The 21686-nt window shown below is 35.6% G+C and overlaps 1 protein-coding gene across 1 annotated transcript in view; it reads left to right on the top strand.

Annotated features, from left to right (window-relative positions):
* Positions 1-21686, top strand: part of UGGT2 (UDP-glucose glycoprotein glucosyltransferase 2) — a 171758-nt gene that overhangs the window by 48774 nt on the left and 101298 nt on the right. The window contains exons 11-15 of the mRNA XM_036893788.2: positions 2848-2939; positions 7017-7167; positions 16180-16299; positions 17185-17270; positions 17864-17999. Coding sequence (XP_036749683.2) covers positions 2848-2939; positions 7017-7167; positions 16180-16299; positions 17185-17270; positions 17864-17999 — 585 coding nt within the window. The remainder of the gene's footprint in view (positions 1-2847; positions 2940-7016; positions 7168-16179; positions 16300-17184; positions 17271-17863; positions 18000-21686) is intronic.

Below are 21686 nucleotides of genomic sequence, written 5' to 3'. Positions count from 1 at the left end.
GTGTGTATCTGTTACTGTTCACTGTAAGAACTGTTAATTATATTCCATGACATTTTTTTGTTTGGGGAAAATGGAAATATGGGCAGTTAGCCCAATAAACACCCCCTCCTTTTTTTACTTCAGCAGTGTGAAACAGATCATTTCAATTACATAATTACATAATAAACCAAATGCAGATATTTAAATACAAAATTCAAATAAAGGATTATACCTCATCCAAAAAAAGTTCACACCTTTTCTAATTATGTCAACTAATTACTTAGACTGTGTGGCAGTTTGAGTTCTAGAGAAAAATCCCTAAATTAGAGTATCTTCTCCAAAATTTCCTCTGTAAAACATGTATTTTTCAGAATCTTATCTTCTCTTGTCACTCATACTGAAAAAAAGAAAAAGTTCTCTATATTAAAATTTATATCTGATTTAACTTCAAATTTTAAATTTAGAATTTATGTAGTTTCAGTTTAGGAACCTCCAGACATGACTAGAAGAAATTTACCATTATAAAGCTCAACCAGAGAGATTTCTCTTCTGAGATCCAATCAATTAGATTTTTTTAGGTTCAGGTAATGACCAACAACTTTAGCTATTAAAGGAATATGTTAGAATACCTGTTCCTTTCTTGAAAGAGATTATATTTTTTCCATGGGTATTTGTAGTTGTTTCTGCTCAAACCCTAAGCGCACTCCCAACTTAATTCCACTTTAAATAAAATGTCTTTGTCTTTTTCTAGACCTTAAAAATAGGGTAAACTCAAGCCTCAAACTCATATGAAGATAAATCAGAGGCCATGAGTTCTCATGGAAGACTTGTTCTTCCTCCACCAAGGATCAAGTTGAGACTGACAAGTTTTCAAAGCTGTTTTTGCAGGCCATTTGGTTTTCTAGGTCACCTTTTCACTGTGAATGTGGCCGTATTTGTGTGCACAAAGATATCTCTGGCCTTGCTCCCTGCCTTGGGTGGGCCCAAGGCTTTGCCTCCTGTAATTCTGTGACTGACTTTTAAAAACTCAAGCTTTAGGCCTCCTAGGAAGCTTGCAATTTCGTCAAAGCAGGGCCTTCAGTGTTGGTTTTCATCCTTGAACTCATATTCTCACTTCTTTGCTGTTAGATGGAAGTCTTTACTTTTAAAAGCTAAGCCATTCATTTAGAGTGAATTTTTAATATTTTTGTCTAGCATTTCAAGTTTTATTTCAGTAAGGAGGATTTCATGATCTCTGGTCCATATTGCTAAAAACTGAAAACTTACTCCTTGATTTAAGAAAGGCTGCTTTAGATGATACGCTCTGGGGAATTTGCCAGGATTTAAGGGGAAGGGGAAATAATTTATCAGCTCCGTTTTCCACCAGACTAACAGTATTTCAGCCATCAACTTCACTGAGTTCAATTTATTACCCTTTTTTTAGCATCTTCTTTATTCAAGGTACTGTGCCTGGCATAACCATTCTTGAGTGAATTAGCAGTTTAGAATAGATGTGTGTGCTCGGTCTGCTCTCCGCTTAGAGTAAAGGTGTAAAATGGATGAGGTGCTGGAGGGAGCTTGAGACAATGTGGATGAGCGTTCAGTGCAGTTTGGGGAAAACAGGCAACGAGTTCATTAGGCATCTGTAGATTTTGAAACTAGAAAGGCACAGCAGTAGCTAAAGACAAATAAAAATTTTACCTATGAACCTTCTCATGTTGAAGTTTCATCCCTTGCCAGTACTCCGTGTAAATCCAGTGGAAGTGTTTTCTTTCCTCTTACAAATGTAGTTCCTTCTCTGCCTTCTCTGAATGTAACTCCCTGCTGTGATGAGAGATAACCATCCAGAAAAATTCACCTCTGCCAAGGCTCCTCTGAATCTCTTCCAGTTAGTTGCTTTATCTGCCTTTCCAGAACAATTTATGCAAAATTTCTGTTAGGTTGCTTATCATGTGATGTCACTGAAATGTATTGTTTGAAGTTTCCTTAACTCTTTCCTCCTAAACCAATTTGCCTACCCTGCTAACAGTAACTAATAAAAGCTTCATTTGAGAGTGCTGTGCATGTCCCTAGACACAGGTACATAGTACGTATAAACTTTAACACACATGTAAGATAGATACAAGTACTTCATTTTACACATGAGGAAACTCAGATTCATGGAAGCTAAGTAAATATGTTCAAATCTTACCACTTGTAGGTAGCAAAATAAGATTGAAAGTAGATCTGACTCCCACACCATGATCTTAATAACTATACACTACTGGTAAGGACATTACCTTTTTTACTTTTATTAATTGCTCTGGTGCCCAGAATCATTTCTAGCACATAGCAGGCACTCAGGAAATATTTACTGAATGAAAAGACAGTAAATGTTCAAATACTGTTTTATGAAATTAGAATGATCTGCAAATATTTACACATACACCAAAGTTTTGAGTCCTGGAATATCAAAGAATAGGAATGTGGCAACTATCAAATTCTGAGTGTATGTGCATACATATATACACACGTAGTAGGTAAGTCATCTCTGTAGCATTACAACTTTAATAGCACTTATTGTAAAAACAACATATTCAGATATTTGTGTCTCTAACCTATCACAAGATTCCCATCACTTAGATCAGGGATGCGCAAATTAGTACCCACCTATAAGCCAAACTGGCTGCTGCCTGTTTTTATAAATAAAAGTTGTATTGGAACATAGTCTTGCCCATTTGTTTATGTATTGTCTATGGCTACTTTTGTGCCTCAAGGGCAGAGCTGAGTGGTTACAGAGATGATGTGGCCAGCAAAACCTAAACTATTTTCTCTAAGCTTGCCAACTCCTGACATAGATCGCTATTGTTATATGACTTAGTTAACTATATTACTCTGCTCTATTTCAAGGATCTTCATAATAGATTTGACATTCAGCCAGGTGATGCTCATCTGTATATAAATGGACTTCATGTTGATAAGGATGCTTATGATCCTTTTAGGTAAGTATTGAATTATTGATACAAACTAACTATGGTTTATGTAAAGGTAAATATTATCCTGAATTTAGTACTTGTCAAAATGCAAATAACCACTTTAAAGGTAAAGCCAAATGCATGTTTTTGATTGTGCAAAACAACTCATTATTTTGATAAAATACTTTTAAGTGTCTTAGGATGTCACCTGGGAGAGACTTGGGAGACGTTTGTTCAGGTGAAAAAAATTAATGTTTCTGAATCTTAGACCTGTACTATCCCAGAGTCTTTTATTTATCATGGTGTTTGCCCATAAATTAAAGTCAGGGGCCAAACAGAGGAGAATTCAAACTGGATTTATTTTACTTTTAGAGAAAAACATAAAACTACCTTAAAAATTAATATTTAAAATAAGAGGAATTTAGTAAACACAATACCTTGGTTCAGAAAATCAGTTTTAATTCAGTTGAATATACTTTTATTGAACTTAAATTTTTATTTTATTTTTCTTAACAGTTTGGAGATACTTGGGAAAATACAGGAAAGTCTAAGAAGTAGAGTAGTTCAAATGGAGCTTTTCTCTTTATTTAGTTGAATCCTTGGACCTAGTATTGGGAAAATAACCCAAGATATACAGGATAAATCTGACACATAGAAAGAATAGGGAAGTTGTTGGCTCCTGGCCTGCACTTCAGAGGAACAAGAATTACATCTGCACCAGGAACAGTGAAAACAGGTTCAAAGGAGGGAGTGAAACGGTAGGTAGATTTTGGAAAGTTTTCTGTGTCAGGACTTGGGGAGATTTTGGTAGCAAGAGCACTTTGCCCAGTAATTTAGAAAGGCTGTAGGTTATTCAAGAAATACAGCTCATCTGCCTGGTAATTAATGATCTGTAGGATATATGATACAATTTTGTTTTTCATTGGTGTGATCACCAGTTGTAGTCACTACAGTGCCCTTAAAAAAGGAAAGGAAAATATGGGAGCATATTTATATCATCTAACATTGTAAGCGCAAAATAAAGAGGTTTTCAGAAAAAGATCAGAACATATAGAATAGAATTAGTATGAAGAGGTTGATGAATGGGAGAAAATGAGTCAGGAAAGAGGAGAGGAAGCAAAATGCCATATATTGCAAAAGTCGTATCCTGGATCTAGAGAGAGGTCCTATGCAACTGGTACTTCAGAATTGTCTTTCTGGGGAAAAACCAGGGTGGGTAATTATTTTGCACTTCGTTCCTATCTTCCATTTCTCAATGCATTTTGGGGTTGAGGAGAACTGATAACATGCTCATGGCCCTGCCCTTCTCGCTCTGATCTTGGAGGTAGTGGGAGGAGCCAAAGCCTCCGTGGGTCCGATCAGCATTGGCTCCATCTGGGGTGTGCCCAAGCCCAGCTCGCACTCCCAGGGAGGCCTAGGCAGGGGGAGGCTGTGGCAGTGACCAGAGAGAAAAGCAGGGAGGACAGAGTAAATTTGGCATCTTAAATATCTCCCTTAGAGCCATGCACACATCTTTGTCTCTAAGTTCACCTTGGCCCCAGACTTGACCAGACAGAAACTGGAACAAAGTGGATATTACCCATTTTGACAGCAAACCTTTTCCTGCTTGAGCACTGTCACTACCGTGTACCTACCAGAAAGGAAGAAGTAAAGGTGTCTTGATTTCCCCACTTGTTTAGTTTTTTCTGTATTTTAATGACATTATCTGGCTCAGAATTCTTTCAGGTTCTTGATAAATATGTTTTCATAATGCAAGCAATATTAAAATTCAATATTACAAAATCAATTCAGTATTAAAATTCAGTGAACATCTGAGGGACTACTATGCTACGGAAACCGCGCAACATTGAGGGTGCAGTGGTGGACGCAACAGTAACAAGTCTCACCTGAGTGAAATGGGAAGGCTAATGGGTAACTGACATGAATCACATAACTACAGTTTGGTAAGGTTTATGAAAGGTAAAGCAGAGTGCTTTGGGAATTTAAAACTCCAGAGATTTAAACTGTTCTTCATGGAACATGGAGACAAGTAGATATCTGATTTCTTCAAGAAAGCGATATTCAAGCTAAGGCTTAAGGATGATTCAGGTGAAGTTGAGTGGAGTTTCTGCCAGCATGGCATATTTGAGAAAGTAAAGTCTAGTATGGCCAGACTGGAGTGAGGAGGAGCTGTGAGAAGCCAAGTTCAAGCACGTAGGCAGCAGTCAGATTGTGTAGTCGGGTTTTGGATTTTGGCCTTTTATTTCAAGGGCAGGAGAAGCTAGTGATTCTAAGCATATCTAAAGATAGTGACTTTTTAAAAGAGAAACATGGGAAACTATTTCACTTATTTATATATCCAGAGATGGAGGAATCAGTATGCAAAATTCAATATTTGGGAAGAGCAAGGTAAAAGCTAATGCTTGCTTGCTGAGGGCAACTGTGTGCCCAGTAGTAAATTAATTTAATCCTAGTGTCTATCAAGTGATTATTACTATTCTCTTTTTTATAGATGGGGAAACAAAGACACAGAGAGATCTCACACAAAGATAGGGACACAGTCAGCAAATCGAATCAGGGTTCGAAATCTCACACCCTTTCCAATATACCATGTAACTCTTATCTAGTTTTTCTCCTGATGGTTTCCGTTCAACTAGGTTGAGATAACAAAGATAGTAGTTACAAAAGCAATGGGGAGTATTAAAATTCTATCACACAAAAAAGTGTATGATCAGTAAGCAACATAAAAATTTTGAAATAGAACATTGACAATGCAATCCAAAATTCATTTTTCAAATGAGAAAATTTAGACTAAAAGGGTGAAGAACTTCAAGAAACCACACATGAAGTAGTGTTACAGCCCAGCTAAATTTTATTAGATTGGTGATTTATATATTTCAGCTAGTGTTCTTTTTATCACACTCATCTCCTGATACATTTGCAGGGTATAAAAATTCTGTTTTGGAAAACAGTGGTTGGAACCACCTGGGATACAGACATGCAGCACTTGAGTCATTCAGGCCAGCTGGAAAACTTTAAAAACAAAAACAAAAACCAGCTTTCTTAAGAGCTGAGATATTACATCTCTGCTTTTTAAATGTGGATCTTTATAGTCCCCTCTGAGAATTGTATTAAAAAATTCATGTATTGTTTTATTCTGATTCTGTTCATTTCTGAAAGACAAAGTGATTTCTATGACTGAATTTTTTTTTAATGAAGCACTTAGGTTAAATATTGTAAATATGAATTTTAACATTGGTTTCAAAAAGTAATGAAGTTCCTCCTTGCCTGGTAAATTTTACTCTCCTAAATATCAACAAACTTTGCCACAGTCAGTAAAGCCTAATCTTTACAGATACAGCAAAGAGCTGCATTCTGGTAGCATTCACATCTCAGCTCCACCGGCCTCTAGCCGGCTGAGTACCTGGGCTGGAGCCCTCACCTCTCTGAGTTCAGCCGCATCATTTGGGACATCCTGAGGTGTTGTGAAACTCAGAGGAGCTCTGTTTGAAAAGCACTTGGCACTTACCTGACATGCAGGATGAGCTTGATATATAGTATAAAGATAGTAATGGGCCATTATTTTTGTCAATAGCTATTTATTGCTGGTGTTATTTTAGGAGTAATAATTTCTAACATGTTTAAGAGCTGTCAAATTATTATATATGTAACTAAAAATTTAAATATATATTCTAAACAGATGTGAACTTTCATGCTTTAATGGTGTTTTCTTTGCTCTAAAATTGTACATTTTAGGTCATATTTGATCTTACCTTGTTTTGGTAGTAGATTTATCAAAATAGCAACATAGTATATTTTCCCCTTCATTTAGCTTGCTCAGGGGTAAGCATATCCTCTCTTCTTTCATAGGAATATAATAAATGTACCTTGTTGTCTTATGTTTTAAATAATAAGATTTTGTTACTACTTTAGGAAAAAACCTCAGTAGAAGGTTACCCTGGATTACTAATTAGAAACATTCCTTGTCTTATTTGTATTTTCCTGCTACTAATAAAAATAGCATTGAAACTTGTTTCTAATGCTTTGAGAAAGCTATAAATTTTAAAGGATTTTTTTAAATTATGGAAAATAAAGATAAAATTTATTTCTTTTCTTTAAACAAAGTATTTTGGACATGCTGAAACTAGAAGGACAAATTATGAATGGCTTTCGCAGTCTTGGGATCAACAGAGAAGATAGGAGCAAATTTTTAAAATTAAATCCACACGATTGGGACGATACCTATGCCTTAGATATTAGGCATCCTTCTATAGTGGTAAGTGTTCATGTAATTCCTTGTATTCAAACCATTAGTAAATTTAAGACTTAATACCAAATATTGGCAGCCTTATAGTAAATACAATATTTCGGAAGAGGTTGTTGCAGGAGAACTCAGGAGAAAAGAAGTAGAGAGGCATCCCTCATTCTAGCCTTTTCCTTCCCCTTCCTCAGATTCTCTGTATTTGCTCACAAGAACACCCACTGCCTCTCACTCAGTATCCTTTTCATCTTTAAAGTTAAAAACAAAATAAACAAGAACAACAAAATAACCACATGAACAACAGCAAAAACAAAACACCGAATTGATAAAATCTGGGGAATGTAAGACCACCTTAATATCATAAAAATCTTGCCTGGACAATTTTCAGAGGCCTCCAAACATTCTGGTCTGTGTATTAAAGCCTGAGAGAATTTTCTGAAATCTGATCACAGCCTTCTCCCTTCCTTAAAGCACAAAACAGCCCTCCGTGTGGCCTACTTCTTCCTTTCATTTTTTAGACTGAAGTACTCTCTTTGCTGTCCCTGTCTCATGCTTGGATATCCAGCTAATTCCTACTCCATTCAAATAACTCCTACTCTTTTTTTCATACTTCAACTCCCAAACAATTCCTGAAAGAAGCTTTCCTTAGGTCTCCAGATTAGAGGGGTGTTTTCCATGTACACATACATCAGGGAGTTCCCCAGGATCACCTTCAGGTTCAGGAACTTGCTGAAAGGACTCCCAGGGCCTAGAAGCTGTTCTACCTTGGTTTGGATTTATTAGAGTAAACGAACGAACACGAAACAACAGCAGCGGGAGAAAGCGCCTGGGGTGAACCCCAGAGGAAGCCAGGTGCAAGCTTCCAAGAATCTGCTCCTAGTGGAGTTATACAGGATGTGCTTAACGTGAGGTGTGAAGCTATGTGCAAAGTGCTACCTACTAGAGAAACTTTCGTGAGCCTGAAATTTCAGAGTTTTAAAAAGGGGTATATCATATATGCAAGTAAAATAAAAGGGTCTGTCATATGGCTAAGTGACTGATGTCAGTCACTGAACTTCATACCCTTGGAGGAAAAGCAGGTATTCATCATAAATCATATTATTTGTATGCACTCTCTATATAGATTGCTGCAGCATGCTGCAAGGCCCTACGCAAAAAGAAACTGTCAGTTTGAACATTGTCAAGAGCTCAATTCCAGGAAGCCAACCTAGAAAACCTGTGTCAGGAAAACAGGTCCTTCTTGGGAGTGTGCAAGGAATAAGCAACCCAGGCCTGCTGAGTTAATCCTTTCACACACAAAGGTGTAATTTTTCATTATACAGTGATTCTCTGATGTCTTTAGACTATGCAAACTTTCCGAAAGTAGGAATTTTATCCATTTTTTTGTCACCCTTGTGTCCCTGGTTTTAGTAGGTACTCAATAAATACAAATATTCCTTGAATGAGTACATAAATGTTGATCTCAAACCAATATAAAACATACTTTTTAACAATGAAACTCTGGGAACATCCCAATTATGACATAATCAATATAAGTATGTCCACATTGCTATTTAACATTTATAATAATAATAATAATACTCATAATAATGTAACCTTAAAAGTAGAACATGAGAAATGAAAAAATAAGACTATCATATGACGTAGACATTGTAACTAAAACTAGCTAAGGAAAGGCATTATAATTAATAAGAGACTAGCAAAATGGTTTTGAAGTGACAGAAAACAAATCAAAAGCTTTTTTCCAAAAACAATTTGGAAGACAAAGATTTATTCATAATAATACAAAAATGTAAATACCTTGACAATATCTTAATAGCTATTATACAATAAAATAATCCTAATAATTAGTATTTAAAACTGCACTTTAACTGAGGAAATATAAGAGTAAAATGACTCAGAGAAAGAGTGTTAATTGGCATAGCCTTTTAAAAAGTAACATTTGTAGTTACCTTACAATGTTCATACACTTTGTTCTAGTAATTTCACCCAAAGACACGATCATCACTGCATATTTTTAAAACAAAATAGAAATGACTTAAGTATATAACAGGAATGTCATAAATTGTGTATCCACACAATCTAATATTATTCAGACATTAAAATTATGTTTATAAATGTTTTAGTAAACAGGAGCAATAGTATGTCTCATGTTAACTAAAAGATATAGACTTATATCATGAAAAGATAGAGAATCAGAAGGAAATATATCAAAATGTTAAGTTATTAATAGGTGATAGGGTTTAATAGATAGTTGGGTTTTTCTTTATGCTTTTCTGTAAATTTCAAATTTTTAACAATAGGTACATCTGATCAGAGAAAATAATATAACCTCTCTGAATATCTGACTGTTTCATATAAAATATAAAAATGTAAGGGATTGCCTCTGAAGTAGCTCGGTTATTAGTTACTTTTGTCCTAGTAGAGCCGCCTTCCCACTTAGAAATGTAGTCCCACCATCTAAGAATCATGGAGTGATAGCAGCACCGAAAACCTGCCGCACTCCCTGAACATCAAAGACTTCAGACTCAGGGAAAACCACCACAATTAGTAATTAGTAACCACACATATTTTCTAGAACTAAGTGACTTGTTATGAATGTTTATTGTTACCCTTTTTTTTTTCACTACTTTTTAGACTGTGTTCTCTCACTGGCTAGATGTTACTTTACTTGGGTATCTAGAAGCTCAGTAATAGATATCTTTTCTAAAAATGTTCTATCGGAAAAAGGAATAACCATGTTGGTAATCTTAATACTTTGTGCCTTTTATATTAAGCATTTATAGTTTTTTTTAGCATTTGTAGGATGCTGGGAGTGTGAGTCACACTGAGAAAATTAGGAAAGTAATTTTCAAGGCTATTCTGGACATAAGAAATGGATCTATAAAGAACTTTAGCAGCTCCATTGATTAAATAACACCCTGGTCCTCTGAGGTTGGTGGTAGACAGTCTCTTGTATTAGGAGGAGCTGACAGTGCTGTTCCCGCTGTGCCCACCCGCCAAAGAGTCACATTTCCTTGGGCTGAAGTCTCCTACCCTCTTGCCCACTTCCTGGCCACCTTCAGGAGGCATTCTCTTCCAAGGAACTTCTACCTGAAAGTGTCACAAATAATTCTCTATTGAGGTAAAATATGCATAACATAAAATATGCTCTCAACAATTTTAAGTGTGTAAATCGGTGGCATTAAGTACATTCACAATGTTGTGCAACTACCACTTTTACCCATTTCCAGGACTTTTTCATCATTCCAAGCAGAAACTTTGCATACCCATTAAACACTGCTCCTCATGCCCTTTTCCCCCAATGGCCCTGGTAACGTCTTTTCTACTTTACCTGGTAAAGTCGCTGTGAATTTGCCTTTTCTAAGTATTTCATGTAAGTGGAGTCACGCAATATGTGTCCCTTCATGCCTGGCTTATTTCACTAGGCGTAATGTTTTCGGACTTCATCCATGTTGTAGAAGGTGTCAGAATTTTATCTGTGAAAGCTAAATAACAGTTGAATTTTTTTCAAAATATCTTTTTTTGTATACTATTAAGGGAAGCTTCATGTCTCAGTTAAATGCTTTCATTTTCCACTTGGGAAGAGCCTGCATTGAGTAGAAAATTATTTCTGAGGTTTTATTTTATAGATACCTTTAAAAAAAATTAACTGGCACAAAATGCAGAGCTCTGAGGTCTCAGAACTCTTTTCACCTTGTTCTGTTAAAGCAGCAAAATTAATTCACACACAAGCTTTATATTTGTGTCATAGCATTTGCTACCACCCACTGTATGTATGTATTTGTTATAATCTTCTTCCAGTGGAATGTAAGTTCCACAAAAAGCAGGACTTTGTTAAATGTCCTCAACATACCCCAGGTCCTATCATATAGCAAGTCCTCAGAAAACCTGTCGAGTACCTTCCCATCAAAACAGTTACCCATTAAAGAAAGCCATACTTTGCTTTTAATCCTGCCCCCCACTCTGGATCTGTCTCCCCATTTAATTTTTGTCTTATAGAGAAAGCTGAGTCACTGAGTTACATCACTTCTGACCTCTGTTTACACCCTCCCCAAACAAACCTTAGCAGCGTATTTCTTAAAAATTGCTGATTGACAGTTAAGTAAGAACTCAAGAGGGTCATTGAGTATTCTCCCATCCCTGGTTTATCGTTCGAGGTTTCTCTCTCAGACATCAGGAGTCACAATTTAAATTCATCTAGGCTAGTTGTACCCTTTTTCCATGCTTGCTACAGTTCCTCAGGTATTGCTAGCATTTTGTTAGACATCAATGCAAACAAACATAGAACTGTATGTTTGACTACTTTGGATTGTGATTCCTTTTCAAGCAAGACCACCTACAGAAAAGGGGGCTTTGGCCCTATTCTACCAAACTAGCCCTGCCTCCAGTTGCTACTCTTTTCTATCCTGCGATACTGAGATGTAGCCGCATTCCTGGGGTGCTTCTGATCATTTTCTTTCATTTCCTCCTCTTTAATGTTCCCAAGTCACCCTAGCCATTTGTCATTATATGAAAACAATTCTAATTTTTTTTCATTGTCACCAAGATAACAGTGGATGGTTTTTAAAAAGCACCAGTAGACACAGGCAGAGGGTATGAGTTCTTTATCCAAGTTAAGACTTTAACTTGCTACCCAAGCCATGAAGGCAAGTTTCTCTTCCAAGTTCAGTTCCACTAATCTGCATCTTACCCTTAGGCCAGTACCACCCTGTCTGATTACCATAGTTTTATAGTAAGTTTCAAAATGGGAAATTGTGAGTCTTCGAACTTTGTTCTTTTTCAGGATTGCCTTAGCAATCCTGGGCCCCTTGTCTTTCATTATGAATTATAAGATCAGCTTCTCCATTTCTGGAAAAAGGGGAGTTGGAATTTTTATTGAGATTTCACTGAATCTGTAGGTCAGTTTAAGGAATATTGCTGTGTAAAAATGTTAAGTCTTCTGATCCATGAACATGGGATGTCTTCCCATTTTTTAGGTCTTTAATTCTTTCAGCAATGTTTTGTAGTTTTCAGTGTACAAGTCTTATACTTGTCAAGTTTATCTCTAAGTATTTTAGGATTTCTCTGTGCCTCTTCATTTTCTGTTGAAAGCTAGACGTTTTGAATATTGTAATATGGTGCTCTGGACATCGGATTTCAGCCCCCCAGAATCTGCTAATGTTGCTGTTTACTGCTCTTTTTGTTACTTGTCTAGTGAGTTTTCTGAACTAATTCTCTGTATTATTTTTCATGTGTGGCCATAGAAGTCTCTGTTATGTTGGCCTAGTCACTACTAAATATTGGACAGAGATTTACTTAAATGCCTGGAACCAAAAAACTCCCGCTCTTTGCAAAGGGACTCTGGGTGTGTGGCCAGTGGAGGGGGGGAAACCGCACATGCTGGACACTCAGCCAGGCCTTAGCCTTCGTCTCGCTTGCATAGAGCATTGGAGTCCACCAGAGGTGAGAACTGAGGGCCTTCTCAGGATTTTTCCTGAGCATCTGCATATCTCTGGGTGTGTACATGGCCTTTTAGATTCCTAGGAATATGTCAGAACTTCTCAAAGCCCTATTTCCCAAAACTTCTCATTCCTCTCCCTTTCCTTACTAGGTTTTTGCTTACTCTGTTGTTTGTCCCAACTGTTTTTATTGCCTCTGGAAGGACTGACTAAAACATTTGCCTGTAAATGTTTTCCACAAATTGAGGCAGCTGCTTTGACACCAGGCAAGTTGTGAGTTAGGCAGGATAAAGACAAACCTTTTCAGTGAGTTTTCTGGGGAGTCACAAGGCAGTTCAAACAAAAAAATTATAACGCTTTCAGAATGAGGGCCATTCTACACCCTCCAATGTTAATATTGGAATGTGAGCTGTCATTTTTAAGGTTACCAATAAGCTTGGGAGCAGGAAATGGGACTAGGGAAAGTTATGACAGCACATATGTTACTGTTTTTGCTGAAATTCAGCCATTTTCATTGAATAAATTTTCAGCACTCCTGGGTTGCCGAATGCTTTTGGTTAGTTTTCATAGTTCTTAAAATGTTGATTCCCATAGATTTTCCATTTTTTGTTCCTTTTATGTAAGGGCATAGTTTTGGAATTCCTTACTCAAAAAAATTGTAGTTGATGTCACTCCATAAAGAAAACCCAAAAGAAATGAATTATATTATTTTTTAAGTTCTTTGCTTCTCTCAGAAAGAGAGACCCATCTTATATTCATTTGTTGGCCTATATAGGTCCTTGGACATTGAAGATATTGTCTTATAGGTTCTGATTTATAGGTGACATCTTGTATTCAGTACCTTTTATTCAATTTCTTGGCAGCCTAGTAGACGTAAAGGCCGGAGTCAACACCCATCAGAACTGTGGAAGTAGGTCAGTGCCGGCTCTGCATGCAGCTTTCTGAGGCCACTCTTCCAGCTGCTGTTGCTGCTTCTGTGTATTGACGTGATAGTAAAGGAACAGGCAGGTCAGTCTTTCTGAGCCTGTTCAGAGTGATTTTCAGTGTTGTCTCAGTGATTCTCCAAAGTGGATCAGAATGTCACCTCGGTTAGTTTGTCCGACACCCATGCTGTAATTTAAGCCACTGCTATAGTTTTCTAACTTCAGTGTTTGTGATAAGCATCACCTAAAGTGCTTGCTTTCAGTGGAGATTCCCAGGGCTGATCTTGAGATTCTGATTTAGTGGGGCCAAGGGATCTGCATTTTAAATAAACACCTCCAGCTGTTTTGATCCTCATTAAAAGTGATTCCACCGCCACCCATTAGTCAAGTTCAGTCGGACTGATACATAAAGCATAAGCCAGTTTCTCACATAAAATAAGAACTACAGCTGACCACCAATAGCATCCCGTATTCACAACCTCCACTTGGTGCCTTCCCTTCTGGCTTAGGATTCCCATAGAACAGTTAACTAATTTAGGCACTGCTGACTGAGTGGGAGTTCTAGTTTGTAGGTAATCCTCACATACTGTGAGGATCTTTAACATTGTTCCCATTGCCTTTATATCTTGACAAGAATTACCTCAGAAACAGAAACCAGATATGCTACTACTGACTTTTCCAGGGAGACCAAAATTCTGTCTCGGTATGCCTGGGACAAGTTAGAGTAGAGATACAGCTAATCCCAGATTCCCATCATACTTGTTAGTCACTAAAGTAGAAATTGTTGCAATAGTCAGCTGTTCTCTCTCCTCAGATGCCTTATGGGCAGCTTAAGTGTGTCTAAAACTGAGTTAATTCCCTCTCCGCTTTCTTAATACTGTTTCCTGGAAAAGTTGACTTCTCATAGAGCCTAATATCTCAGTGTCGATACAGTGTTCCTTTCTGAAAGCCCTGAATTACCCGAGATTCCTCCCTCTTGCTCATCCCTCTTTGTGAGTGTCCCTTAATTCTGTCTTCTTTCTAACACCCTTCCTCTGACTTAGTCAAGCCCTCCAGGCACTCATGTCTAGATTATCTCTCTCCTCTCTCCTCTAGGATTTTCAGTTGCACGTCTTAGACTTTATGCCTATGCTGCTCATTTCTCTTACACTTAATGATTTTGTGTTAGTTTTTCTCTGTATATTTTAGTTAATACACATTCTGTTTACAGGTCATCAGTTTAATTGCATCCAATCTGCAATTAAACCCACCTAATAAGTTCTTAACAGTTCTTACTTACAGACACTGTTTCTAAATTCTAGAATATCCCTTTGATTCATTTTTAATAGATTTTAGTTCTCTGTTAAAAATTTCCATCTTTCCCTCTGTTTTTCTTCTTTTATAAAAAATAGGTTAATGCAGTTATTTTAAAGTCCTTTCATGAATCCCTTTCTAGTGTCTGTTTTTTCTCTTGTATTTTGATATTTGATCCTTTCTTTTTGCATGAGTGTTTGATAAGAGCCATAAATTGCCAATGAAAAGGTATGGAAGCAAAGAGTGGTAAGGTTTGCTTTGACAATTCAAGTACTGGATGCTTACCTGATTCTGATGAGACTTGTTTCTAGGCTGTTGTGAGAGTTCTTCTATTTTGTGTCTTACTCCAAGGGTCTGGCCCTACCAGGTCTCCAATGAAAGCACAGTATTTAGCAAAGTCCTTCCACCTTGGACTGCAGCCTCTGTCTCCTCAGTACCACGTGTGGCTTCAGCTTCAGCCTCCCAGTTTCTGTTTTCTGCTGACTTGCGGGAATTGGGAGAAGTGTTTCCATCTGTATGTGCAGGTTCATACGCAGTAAATGAGAAGAATGTATATGGAAATGCTTTGGTTTCTTGCATTTTCTTCCTCTCCTGCATCTGCCTGCCTCAAATCCCACCGGTTTGGGAGCTCTAACTTTGACTTCTATCTTTCTAGCCCAGTATGACTGTTAACTTTCTGTGTGAATTCTGTTTCTCCCAGCTACAGTTTGGAAAATGCTTCCAGGGACAGAGTAGGAGGTAAATGTGGGCTTGCTCGACATGGCTCCAGCTTTCAGGGATTGTAACTCCTCAACTCTTAACTGTTGGTTGACCCCTACCTCCTACCTCTACACGAGGGTTTATATTCTTTCTCCAGTTTTTATCATTGTTTCAGACAGGAGGATTACTCTGATACAAAGTATTTCATCTTGATTAGAACTGGATGTCCAAGGTGTTGGTTTTATAATTTAACTTTTATAAGGCATTTTATTTGCCTTATGTCCAAGTCTTTAAATTTCTGAGGGCAGGTGGAGGACCTCATTGCTTCCTATACTGCTGATAATTAAGATAGATGCTTCTCTCTCTTAAGTGGTCTATGAGAATAATAATTTTTATACAATATTTTTTAATATGAGTAAACAGGCATGAGTAAAAGGAATCAATTGTTTTGGGGGGAAAGCTTAATGTAAAAGCCATAGTAATAAAAAATTATTATATATAGTGTGTTCCTTGATTTAAAGAATATTCAACTTGTCTCCTGTATTTAATCAGAAATATAGAAAATCCTGAATATATTTTCACTTGTCATTTGATAGAGTGAAATCTGGCCTTGAAATAATTTAAGTATTTTCTTGAGATAGCTTTCACAGATTTCTGGATTTTTTTTCTAGTGGATTAATGACCTAGAAAGGGACAATTTATATGTTACATGGCCTGCAAGTTGCCAAGAACTTCTGAAACCAGTATTGCCTGGACATATACCTTCCATAAGGCGTAATTTTCATAATTTGGTGAGTTTTGTACTTTGACATTTTGTATACACATTTCATAAGATATTAACATTATTTTGGGGTTACCCTGCTCCATGTAAATAGGCATTTGAGTAATAAGGAAGGACGTAACTGCCGGACGGAACAAACTTGAGGTGGCATAGCTAACTAGGTAGCAAAAACTAGCAATGTCACACGATCTGCTTCTTGTATTTTAGTCCTCCAAGTACTTTTCTATTACCAATATTAGTTGATGATTACTTTTATATTTTCTAAGAGTAATTTTTGAGTGAACTTTTCTTCCATCTATATTATAAAGAACTAGTGATTTAAGTTTAGTGCATTTCAGGGAAAAATACATAAATACTACTTTATCATCTATATATGTAAGTTCATTATTACAACATTAAACAACCTTATAGAACTTTCAAATGTAGAGAAAACACCTAGGGCTTTATTTGTATTCTCTTAAGAAGTGAATATCTTATTTCCTATAGCATCCTAGAGTGAGCAGTTATGCTAATGCCTTTTTTTTTTTTGGTCAAAATTCAATCTCTATTTACTTTTTAAAAAAATATATCACAGAAAATCCAGTGAGCATTTAAAATAAGGTGTTTCACTTCTCATAAAAAAATATTTACTTTGTACCGTGAAAAAGGATGAGTCATCTGCTGAATTCCATGTATCTTTCTATTTGGATGTGTAGCTTTTGGAAATCTTTCATAGACTGTGAAATTCTTATATATGTTCCTCAAAATTCTTTAGAATTGCTAGAAATTACTAAAAAAAGAAATAATACTTTGAGTTTCATGCTTTTAGCCACAGAAATTAGACTGAACTTGAATTTCATTAAAATCTAAGGTGTTACAATGAAATAGTAAATATAGACTATCTTCTTTCTTTTAGGTTTTGTTTATTGATCCAGCTCAAGAATATACCTTGGATTTTATAGAACTTGCTGGGCTTTTCTATTCTCATCGGATTCCTCTTAGGTAACTGTCAATATATAACATTAAACCATCAGCTGAAGGAAATCTAACGTTGTTCATGTTATATTATTGAGTGTTAATGTGGAAGTGAAAGCACTGGCTTCTCTTGTGCTGGCACAACATGGTTGTCTGTTGTGAAGTATCCCGGACCTTTATGATGGACTCAAAGCCACTTGGTAATCTTTGTTTACCAAGACACCTGAAATATATAGACAACAAATAGCAAAACGGCACAACTTAAACCAACCATATCAATAACTATATTGATCATCCTGGGAGAATGATCTATTGCTCTGGATAAAGATGGATCTATTTCCCAGTGGTTATATTAAAAGTACACTTTCCCTTTTTTTCCCCTGTGGAAAAACATGGTGATTTAATAATGTTACCACCAGAGAGAGTTTGACATTTTGGAGGAAGGCAGTAGATGTGCAGACTTGGGTGAATAGACATTACAAAGCAAACCTTTTCAAGGAATATCCCTTTCCCCAATCTAACAGATTCCCTCCATTGAGATGTTAACGTCTAACAATATTTTAAAACCATGGATTGTTGAAGTTCAGTTGTGACATTCATTATGCATCTTCTTTTTCCAGAATTGGTTTTGTGTTCATCCTTAACACAGATGATGAAGTGGATGGAGCCCACGACGCTGGAGTTGCCCTTTGGCGAGCTTTCAACTATATTGTAGAAGAAAATGATGTGTCACAAGCATTTGTTTCCATAGTACATGTGAGTTTATACACTAAGTATAATTTCTTTAGAATGTGTAGTGGGCTTTTTGCATTAATATAATTATTCACTTTAACATTTTGAAAGTTTATAAAAACTATCATGGCCATTAATACAGATGATGAAAATGATTCTTGCAACTCCCAAATGAATGTCCTCACTTTATAAATTAGGCAACTGAAGTTCTGCCAAAATATATAAATTTACATAGGTTTACCCAGCCAATAAAAGAATTTATGTTTCATATATAAGTGTAGAGGGAAATATATTTATAGAAAATGATTAGTCAGGGAAAAATTCTTGAACTAGATCTTGAATAAAATCATGAATAGGAAAGATTATTGCAAAGTTAAATATTCTAAAAGACAAAGTGTATAGACTTCCTAGAGAGTTTCAAAGAAGAAGATCACTTCATGACAGCAAATGGGTGTGGGGATGGTAAGACTGACAGTGAGTCTGACATCGATTTTATAAGAAAAGTCAGATATTGGTAAGAACCTGATGAAGAAAGAACAAGAGATAAGAAGGCTATCATATTTGAGGTTTTAAAAGTATTATGGTCCATCACAGAAATATAAATGTATTAAAGAACTATATTGTTATTAAGAAAGGTTATAGTTTAAAAAAATAATGGCTATTCATTTTTAAATTCATTGGTCTTTAGCTTGTCAACCATTATTATAATAAGGAATGGTTGCTCTTCAAACTGAGAATGAAATTACCAAAGCATTGTAAATTCCCTACCCTATTTCTGGAGCTCCAGGAAAACCACTGAACACCTCATTAATTCATTCTCCTGGAGGCTAGAAACTACCTATACTTTGGTGACTTGTGGATGCATTTGGTTCTGTAAAATAGTGCCAAAGAATACGTGTCAGTATTTTTGTCTCAGTCTGTTAGTTTTACCAACTGACTGGTGTAAGAGTTTGTCAGGACTTGACTGAATTGACTTGTATTCTGTAGAAGTCTAACTACCTTCTTGTAAAAGTATTAGCATGATATTCAAAACTAAGAAACTTGAAGACATTCTAAAATTACCTTTACCTAAGTTAACTTAATTACCTCTATTGATTCTCTATCCTGTAAGCATTTTGTATTAATTTACATGTGAAAGTATATTTCTCAATCACTTGCCTTTTAAGTCATCTACTTTGCTGTTTAGCACAATACTATAATGTCTTGGAACACAAAATTATAATTGAAACCATATAATTTAATGCAAAGGATAAAAGTAAGTATTAAATATGTGCCATAGCCAATAAGTTGTGCTAAACAATCAGAGGGAAGAATAAATGAAGAAGAAATATTTAGAGAAGGCATATTAGAATTCACTGGAGTTTGAAATATGAGAATATTGATAGTTATTCAAACTGTGTGCTTGTGACCCAGAGAGTTTTGTATACCACAGAGAAGTAAAATTTCATTAAGCTTACATTCTATCAGGAATGTATTGTGTCCATTAGATGATTAACTTCACTGAGAATAATTTGAGCAAAATGTGGTCCTTTAGTAAAAGACATGAATTATAAAAATCTGTTCTGTAATATTTCATTACTTTCAGTGAGCAAATGATTTTAAATAATTAAAAGTTGCAGTGTCAGGAGAGGAGAGGAATATAGAAGGCCAAAATTATAATAAAAATATATGAAAATTATTGAAATGTGATAGAGAATTATGGTAAATACAGTATTTGTAGTGAAACAATCTGCCTTTATATCTCAGCTTTCCTGCAACATAGCTATACAAACTGATAATTAATTTAATCTTGTCTCCATACTTGCAAACTTAAGATTAAAAAAAAAGTGTATGTTACATTCTTAATATTTGATGAATGCATGTTTGAGAATGTAAAAGCACTTTAAGACTTTAACTTTTGGCCATGATGGAATAACTGGCAACAGATTAGCCATCCCACAATAAACAGTTATAAAACTAGACAAAATACATGAAATTAGTCTATTTTCAGATATTCAACAAGACGAAACAGAGCTATGATCCTTGCAAAAGGTGATATAAAAATATTCACAGATAAAGACTCAGAGAATTCCTTGCTGCTTTAGAAGAAATCTACAGGAAATCCTTTAGGCTGAAAGGAAATGACAACAGATGATAAATCTACAGGAAGAAATGAAATGGTAACAGTAAATAGAAGTAAATATATGGGTAAATATAGAAGGCTGTATATTTTCTCTTCTTTAAATTATACAAGGTAAAATAAAACATTCTAACACAGATATCATACATGTGATAATTATACAAAGGAATAGAGGATGAAATGGATCTATTTTGGAACTTAAATTCTCTATTTTGTCAATTTTAAGTTAAGATTAATAGGAATACAGTGTGGTAAATTCTGATATATATTGTAATTCCTAGAGTAACCACAAAGACATAAATTTAAAAATTAGTTAAAAATCCAAAGAAGAATTGGTATCCTGCACTACAAAATAGCTATGAAGCATAAAGGAAAACAGTAAAAGAAGCAACAGTGAACAAAAGACACATGAAATATATAGAAAACAAATAGCAAAATGGCATAAGTTAGTCTAACCATATTAATAAATATCTCAAGTATGAATTAATTAAACCTAAGCTTATTAGAAGAATGCACATAAATACATGAAAAATTATATGCAAGGCAAATATTCAACAATCTGGAAGAAATGGATTAATTCCTAGAAACACACAACCCAACAAGACTGAATCATTAAGAAACATAATCTGAACAGACTAAAAGCTAGTAAGGAGATTGACTCAGTAATCAGATCCCTCTGCACAAAGATCCAACAGCCTTTCAGGACCAGGTGGCTTTACTAGTGAATTACCAAACTTTTAAAGAAAATTTTTCCAGAAAAATAAAAGAGGAGGGAATGCTTCAAACTCATTTTACAAGACCAGCATTACCCTGATACCAAAGCCAGACAAGGACCCTACAAAAATGAAAATTATAGGCCAATATCCCTGAAGAACATAGATGCAAAAATTCTCAATTAAAATTAACAATTAACAAACTGAATTCAACAGTGCATTGTAAAGATCATACACCATGATCAAGTGGGATTACTCCTGGGATTCAAGGTGGTTCAACATACACAAATCAGTGAATGTGATACACCACATTAACAAAATGAGGGATAAAATCATGATCATATCAGTAGATGGAGAAAGATCATTTGACAAAGTTCAACATCCTTACAGAATAAAAACTCTTAACAAATTGGGTATAGAAGGAATGTACATCAACATAGTAAAAGCCAATCCACAGCTAATAAATATCACTATCAACAGTGGAAAGCTGAATACTGTTCCTCTAAGATCAGGAACAAGGCAAGGATGTCACTCTTACCACCGTTACTCAACATAGCGAAGTCCTAGCCAGAGAATTAGGCAAGAACGATAAATAAAAAGCATCCATATTGTAAAGGAAGAAGTAATACTATCTGTTTGCACATGGTATGATTTCATCCATAGAAAACCCCAAAGACTCCACCAAAATCTCTTAGAACTAATAAGTGAATTCCATAAGGTTGCAAGGTACAAAAATTGGTTGCATTTCTATACACCAATAAAGAACTATCATAAAAGTAAGTAAACAACCCCATGTACAATAGTATCAAAAAAGAATAAAATATTTAGGAATAAATTTAACCTAGGAGATGAAATGCCTTTTCACTGAAAATTATAAAT

The sequence above is a fragment of the Manis pentadactyla genome, chromosome 17 (assembly GCF_030020395.1).
Source record: "Manis pentadactyla isolate mManPen7 chromosome 17, mManPen7.hap1, whole genome shotgun sequence".
NCBI lineage: Eukaryota > Metazoa > Chordata > Mammalia > Pholidota > Manidae > Manis > Manis pentadactyla.
This window is presented reverse-complemented; position numbering and strand designations above follow the sequence as displayed.